At 39.2% G+C, this 8180-nt stretch overlaps 1 protein-coding gene across 1 annotated transcript; it reads left to right on the forward strand.

The window, feature by feature from the left end:
• The first annotated feature begins 496 nt into the window (after window positions 1–496).
• LOC309498180 (C-X-C motif chemokine 11-6-like) lies at window positions 497–2116 on the forward strand. The gene is made up of 4 exons (XM_082168731.1): window positions 497–653; window positions 784–910; window positions 1017–1106; window positions 1276–2116. Exons 1-4 carry the CDS (start codon window positions 596–598, stop codon window positions 1295–1297), a joined length of 297 nt encoding a protein of 98 aa, XP_082024857.1. The 5' UTR covers window positions 497–595; the 3' UTR covers window positions 1298–2116.
• Window positions 2117–8180: the final 6064 nt, after the last annotated feature.

The following is an 8180-nucleotide window of genomic DNA, read 5'->3' on the forward strand; positions in this document are numbered from 1 at the left end:
AGAACCATTTTTTTTTTGTGTGTATAGAAACAAAAAAGTATCAGGAACAGAACCAAACCAAAATACAAAGAAACTAACATACTCCTGACAATAACACATAAGAGTTCCAGTTCTAATCAAGTACTTTATGTGTACTTCAGTACGTTAGTCAATGCAAAATAAGTGCACTTCTTTAAAGAATGACAAAACGTTAAAAAACAATGATTTCAAATGATTAAAAACAACTTTTTATTTGACATTTTTGCAAAGTACAGTTTTTAAAGTGTGTTAAACAGTCATCATTTTGCTACTTTTATTCTAATCTAAGCAAATCTTATGGCCTAATGTTTTTCATTACATTAATTTATAGTATAGACACAAGAAATTATCTAATTCCTTCCTTATTCTTGGAAAGGTCAACTCTATCAGATTTGATGAGAGAAAGTGTTTCTGAGAAATCAAAACAGTTCAGAGGCTGGACTTTAAAAACAAAAACTGAAACATTCTCAGGGGGAAACCCCTTTTAGAGCATACAGTATAAACAAAGCAGCTGAACTCAATCATCCATAACTTCATTAATTAGCCATTTGGGAGGTGAAGACAGAAGATCAGTACTATGAAAACGTTTACAGCTATGGTTGTTCTGGGCTGCCTGCTTGCTGTAGAGGTGAAAAGTGAGTTTTATCTCTGAACTTTGCAGATTTACGAAATTCAAATATTCAAGTTTTTAATGTGCATTTCTATTGTGAAACTATCTTTGTGTGGCATGGTAGTTTATGGTATGCACTGATTTTTCTCTTTCAGGCCAGGCTAGAGCTCCAAAGGGCAGGTGTTTTTGTGCTGACAAAGGTGTAAACATGGTTTCTCCAAAACTGATTGAGAAGGTTGAAATCATACCACCAAGTCCCTCTTGCGAAAACCAGGAGATTGTGTAAGAATATCAATATTTACAAATCCAAATCTCTCAATATTATACATCTCTGTTTAAATATGTTGACTGACGTAATCATGCAGCAAATTGTCTTGTGTTTTTGCAGTGTTACTCTGAAAAATGGTATGGAGCAGAAATGCTTAAATCCAGAATCTAAATTCACTCAAAAATACATCATGAAGGCTCTTAAAAAGAGGTTAGCATAACCGTTTAATACTTTTTCAATACAATATTTTGTGTTTGTAATGTGTCCACAAGACACAAACACCTCAATTTTGCAGAATGACAAATACAGTAAGAAATACTTTTAATGTTCCTTAATAAGCAGAGAAGACTCACTAATGACTGTTTCTGATTATTTTCAGGAGCCTGCAGAAGGAAGTTTGAAATATGAATCCAGATGAGCTATTGCTAAGTGAAGTACACATGATATCAACACCATGCAAGCAGCAACTAACATCCTTATGACAAGAGTTAGAATTCCTATGCAGTTTAATATTTCTTAATGTTAATCTTTGTTTAGCTGATAAACATTATCATTAATCACGGTACTACATTTTTTAAATAGTAATGCAAAACATGATTACAGCTTCTGTGACATTTCAGTATTTTTATGATCTTTCTAATATGTGAAATAAACAATATAATCAAACAAGCATTAAACAATCATTGTTATGTAATTAGCCTGTTTGTAAGAAATGTATTACATCTAAATGTGAACATTTCATTTTGAATCTAATTTCGAGTTAAGCACATTAAGTCGATATAATAAGTCTACATTTAGAACTCAATATTTAGTTATAAATAGAAAAGAAATGGAAAGCAAAGATGAACAATTCAACTACCAACTGAACATCCAAAGCTTGTGTAAAACTATTTTATTCAGTGTTTAATTTACATTTTTAACTGGAGTAATATAACTGAAAATTTAAGGGAATATTTTGTTTTTGAACATTATCTCTTTCCAGACAACAATAAAGCTGAACTGTTTAGTCCCATGCCTCTCATATAACATTTATGTTATGAAACCATTATGACTGTCCAGGCAGTTACTGTATATGAGACTAAGCCTCATTTGGCATTGCCATCATCCTGGCTGGTTTCTCTCATGCTGGGAAATGGAAATTGATATCCTATGCCCATCGCCTTGTTATTGTAATGGTTAATACAGCAAAAATTCATAAAAATAAAAATAAATGCACTGCAGCTTTCAGCCTAATTACATTTTTCCATTGTTGACAAGCCTGCACATGTTTGAATAATATATTATGAACCACCAAAACCACACAACTATGATTTGGATTCCTCAGCCTCATATTAATTATTTTATATGTATATATATATAAAAATGACAAATGCCAAAAGTAGATTTGTGAATTTGTATATTTACGTAATCCATGAGTAGTCTATGATGAAAGTAAACATGTTTGGTTTGTTATTAAAACGTTTTTCTCTTTTCTTTCTTTCATTTTACATCTGCTCTGCGCAAGTTTATACTTCAGTTTGGAATTGTGTATTATGAATAATATTGACTCGCTGCAAATTTCTTGTGATGTTCCCCTTTTGTATGTCACTTTGGTTAAAAGCATCTTCAAAATCCAAGACAGAGCTCAAGCTCAAGACTTTAACCATTTGTTTATCTTTTCTCTGTTATAATTTCTATGCAACTTAAACAAGAGAAACACTACTGTGATGTTATCTCAGTGTGGAAGGTGAGGATGTCACCTAACTCTGATTTACAGCAAGAAACTGTGGTTGTGGCGCCCCCTACCTTAAATAGGGCACTATTTTAGGGGACAGCCATTTGCAGTGGTGTCCGAAACCATGGCCCTTTCCCATATGGCACCTACCTGCGGTCTTCCTATGAGTTCGCACTTTCGTGACGTAACGCCACTTTGACTGTCGGGAAGAAGTCTGCTGCAGAGCTCGTATCAGTGCGGGCTCAGCAAAAGTGCGCATCGAGGGCGCATATCGACCGCAAGCACCCTTCTGAAACCTAAAATGACAAATGGGACACTCTCCGGTCTCATGGACTTAACGGACATGCGCACGCGGGAGCCATTGTAAGTCCACAAGACCAAAAGTGCATATGAAGTGTGCCATTTGGGACAGGGCCCATAGTGGACGTTATTGAGTGCACTCATCCCACAATAACGAGTGTACAACTGATGTACGCTCAACCATAGACATAATAAATACATAGACACCCTATTGGCCGCTTTGGAACATTGCTGCGATACGTCAACGCGTCCGCCATGTTGCGCAGGGCAAGACTGCGCTGTAAACAAATGCAAAGTAAAGTAAACAGGGTAGCTGCGGTTTTGCTGGATAAAAAACGTCTATGTACTGTATATATTTGTCTTGTCCAAATACCCACACTTGCGATCTTGGCCATGTGAGATGACATGAGCCCATGTCTTAAAAATGCCAAAGTGCAGTGCTCTTAATGCACACTAAACCCACACTATCTCGAATACCGCTCCAAAGCGGTATTCGAGGCTAAGTGTATCCCATCATGCATTATGTTCGGGAACTCATGTGCCCCAAAATCGCAAGATGTCGAGGAAAACATTCTACTGTAATTTAAATTATTTAGCTTTGTGCAAATAAAAAGCAGGATGCCAACTGGGTGAGCTAGAGCTAAAGGTAATAGCTACCACCTGAAGTACTGACTGAACAGAGCGATGGGTGGCATGCATGGGTTCCGTTGTTGTGCTGAATTTCGACCCCCTGCCAAATTATTACCCCCTCGTTGAAGTCAGTACCTGATTGCCTAATCCTAGCCCCACCCCTAATCCTAACCCCTCCCCCACAACTAATCCTAAACCAACCAATGCTAGGAGGGTAATAATTTGGCGGGGGTCGAAATTTGGCACAACACCTGGACCAAAAAATTATGAGGATCTGGTGAGTTTGCTGAAAAATCACTTTAATCCGAAGCCCAGTGCAATGGTTCAAATGTGGAAGTTTAATTCACGTAATACGCTGATTTCACGCAGCCGCCATTTTGAAATCGAAAGTGAGGCTCCGGTGGGAAGAACCCCGGAAGTAAAGTTAAACAACAATGCCTTGGATTACCAACCTGAAGCTGCTGCCGCGATTTACACTATTGGATGTTAATATTCAATATAGGATATGTATATAGTTCATTCCTGCTTCTGTTTTTACATTCTGAATTATATATAAAAAAATTATTTTATTTATAAATGAATTTCACTGTATATAGTCTAAAGTATGAAAGAAATGTATGTACATTTTTAGAATTGACACAACATCATTAAACACAACAATACACCATCACATTCACGACTCTCCTGTGATTAAAGGCGACACTTCCGGTTTTCTTCCCACCGGAGCCTCGCTTTCGATTTCAAAATAACGGCTGCGTGAAATCAGCGTATAGACGCTTTGATGAAAGCATAGTAGAATATGTGGCTGAACTGAGGAAGCTGGCACAAGATTTTGGAGACACATTCACAGTTATGCTGAGAGACAGATTAGTGTGTGGTGTTAATGATGACAGCATACAACAGAGATTACTGGCTGAGGATGGACTGACATTTGAGACAGCACTAAGGAAAGCTCAGGCTATTGAAGCTGCTAATAAGGATATGGCTGATTTGCATGAAGATAAAGGAAATCGTATGGGTACCACTGTTTTCAAGATGGACACGGGAGAAAAAGTAAGTCGAGTGTCACAGGAATGTGTTATCGAGGTGGTGGAGGTAACCATGGGCCAAAAGACTGTAGATTTGTGAACGAAAAGTGTTATAATTGTGGTAAAATTGGACATGTGAAAAGAGTATGTAGAATGAAACCACAAGAAACTGGTGTTGATAAAGACAGGAAAGTTTGGAAATGGGGGAGAGGAAATCAAGCAAAGAGGGCAAATTATCTGCGAGAAGAGGAGGAAGATCAGTCTGAAGAAGTTTTCACCATGTATAGAGACACCACAGCCCCATGTACCCCCTATTACACAGACACTGTTTGTAAATGAATGCCCATTCTAAGTGGATTGAGGCATATCCAGTAAATTCAGCAACTACAGCAACTACACTTGAGTGCCTCAGAAAGAGTTTCAGTACCCATGGCATTCCTGAAATGATGGTGTCTGATAACGCACAGTGTTTTGTAAGTGAAGCGAGCAAAGATTTTATGTCTAGCAATGGAATAACATGTCACTTTCGCCCCGTATCGTCCATCATTCAATGGTCTTGCTGAGCGGGCAGTCCAAACTTTTAAGGACCTCATGAAAAAAGGTTCTGGGAACAATTTGGAGACAAAGTTGCATAGAGCATTGTTTAGTTATCGTAAGGTAGGTATTGTAGGTATTACACCTCAGTCTACCACGGGATTGTCACCTGCAGAAATGATGATGGGGAGGAAATTGCGATGCACCCTAGACAAAATGCACCCTGACTTAACCAGCAAAATTGAAACAAGTTCAAAAAGAGCAACATGACCAACATGCATAATCTCACTATTTTGAAGTAGGAGATACAGTGTATACTAAGAACTTTGGGTATGGACCAAAATGGGTAGTAGTTGATACCCTGGACCTCCTGTCAAAAAATGACTGATTGACAGGTGCCCCGCCCCTTCCGGTGACAGGTTCCCGCCCCTTTTGGCATAGGATCAAAGGGATCATCAGAGAACAAAGGAGATCAAAGGGTTAACCTTTGACCCGGTTAGCCCTTGATCATGTTTTTGACCGTTAGTTTTGACCTATTGACCCGGTTAGCCCTTGATCATGTGTTTTGACAGAAGGTTTTGTTTGATGCCTTTTGATATTGACAGAAGGTTTTGAAGCCTTTTGAAGTTTTGATCGTTTGATATTGACAGTTAGTGTTAATCGTTTGCAGATGCGTTTATAATAATAATACGTCATGGCTATGACAGAAGGTTTTGTTTTGGAAGTTGGTATCACAGGATTCTCCTCCCTTCATATTCCTGAACGCATCCGGGCTGTACTGTGAAACTGATAAGAAAAAACTGTGGAAGTTTATCTCACACATTAATGTTGAAAAACCATTCAGTTCTTTTAAAAGAATATAAATGAAATGTTTATAAAGATCTTACTAAAACCTCACACAAAAAGTTGAAATAAATGTAGAACTATCTGTCAAAAACATGATCAAGGGCTAACCGGGTCAAAGGTTAACCCTTTGATCTCCTTTGATCTCCTTTGTTCTCTGATGATCCCTTTGATCCTATGCCAAAAGGGGCGGGCACCTGTCACCGGAAGGGGCGGGGTACCTGTCAATCAATAATTTTTTGACAGGAGGTCCAGGGTATCAACTACTATGGGTGCAGGGAGTAATTTAGGAAATCACAGGACCTGTAAATAAAGTAGCACTGGGAAGTGCCCAAGTAGTGCGACGTAGGGCTGTGGCGATAACCGCAATATTACCGCGCTACTGACAAGCCAACCACAGAGGAATGCAAGTAACTGCAGCAACCGCGATATTCGCGTGTTTTCTTTTTTTTGTTTTGAACTTGCATGTGTATTGAATGTTAAATAAGTTAATAATGATAACAAGACTTATCATGGTGATTTGTATAGTGGCTTCGTGGATTTGCACTTGTTGTGGCAAAAACAATAATTAACAAATAGCATCAAGGCATAAGAAACATTCAGAGTCAATTTGTATTAAAGAGAAGAGGTTTTATTCTCTTTAAGAGGTTTGTTCACAAAAATACCGCGACAGCTACCTCGTGGTAGGAACAAAGACCTAACCACACAGAAAACAGACGGCCCTCTTATACTTTCAAAGTCTTCTTCTTCTGTAATTTTCCACTCACCCCCTGTAAACCAGATCTAGCTGGATTTAAGAAATCTTTGTTCATGCCAGGTGACATACATACAAATAGAGAGAGAAACACAAGTTAAATCAAAGGAAAACCCACACAATGTCTAAGAAAATTAAGAAGAAAGAGTCAAATGTAAATTTTTCCAGAACACACTTAAGCCTAAACAGACTGAATGAGAGAGATCGACTAAGCGTATGCCCTGTCTTTGAGGCCAAGTCATATATATTCATGAAAAGGTTACCGTGTCCAAGGAAAGCGAAATATTTTTGTTGTGTCACCCTTTTAACATTTAATTTACCATGAATGGCGTCAGCGACAGCGCTGGTTAGCATTCCACAGCGCAAGGAAGCCGCAGGGGAAAAAATCATCGAGTCACGCATTGAATCAATGTCATTGGTCTCTATTAAAGCCTGGTTCACACGGGACGATTTTAAAATTGTCGGTCGATTTTCCAAACCTGAGAGACCCCACACACGACGATAAAAAATCACGGTCTAACAGTTTTGGTCGTAGTTGTGGTGCGCAGCCACACGGCAAAATCAACACATCACACACAAACCGATTGGACTCCCGAGCATTCCCAGGTCAGACGGGAAATCTCGCAAAATCCCTCGAGATCAAACGTGACTTCAAAGTAAACAATCATGGCGGACGAAGAGGATGCAGTGGCGAAAGTTTTTAGTTTGTTTTTAACCCAAAAAAACGTCATCAAAAGAAAATCTCCGACGTCCACAGGACTTTCTGGTGCGCCATGCCGCCGGCTGTTTTGATTTTGTTTCCCGGTGCTTCCTCGCCGCCTCGTCACCTCGCTTTCTGATTGGCTACACGCCACAGTCCACAGGCTGCGTGCTCGTTTGTCCCCGGGGGACACCACACACGAGGAGATATCGGGCCAAAAAAATCCAACATGTTGGATATCCCCGATTTGATATCGGAGCGGTACCGACGTCCTTACGAGCAGACGAGAGCAGTCTTACCACACCACACACGGCAGGAATATCTGATCAGATTATTTTACGATAATCTGAGCATCCTTAAGATTGTCGGAAGGGGTGAATCGGGGCCTAATTATCCTGCCGTGTGAACCAGGCTTAAGTGAAGCATCAGTTTCAGCGTTACCCATGCAACGCATTGCTGGTAAGCTGAGCATTGAAAAGTGGAGCTCAAAGTTAAAAATAATGAACACCTTGTTTCATTACATATCTTTTAATGAATCAGCGTTTTTGAAAGTGTTCGTTGAATGAATGGTTTGAAGGGTTAGTTCACCCAAAAATTTAAATTATGTCAGTAATTACTCACCCTCATGTAGTTCCAACCCGTAAGACTTTCGTTCATCTTCGGAACACAAATTAAGATATGGTGATGAACGCTGGGGATTTATCTTTTTGTTTGGCTTTGGTCCCGCCCATCTGAACCTTTCTGCAGCACGTTTTCGTTGCATGGACAGAAGGCAGGGATA

This window comes from Leuciscus leuciscus, assembly GCF_965113295.1.
Source record: "Leuciscus leuciscus genome assembly, chromosome: 5".
Lineage (NCBI taxonomy): Eukaryota > Metazoa > Chordata > Actinopteri > Cypriniformes > Leuciscidae > Leuciscus > Leuciscus leuciscus.

Coding starts and splice junctions, on each gene's coding strand:
- LOC309498180 (XM_082168731.1), top strand. CDS start 596: ATGAAAACGTTTACAGCTATGGTTGTTCTGGGCTGCCTGCTTGCTGTA. Junction 654..783: donor GCTTGCTGTAGAGGTGAAAA/GTGAGTTTTATC, acceptor TTTCTCTTTCAG/GCCAGGCTAGAGCTCCAAAG. Junction 911..1,016: donor TGCGAAAACCAGGAGATTGT/GTAAGAATATCA, acceptor GTGTTTTTGCAG/TGTTACTCTGAAAAATGGTA.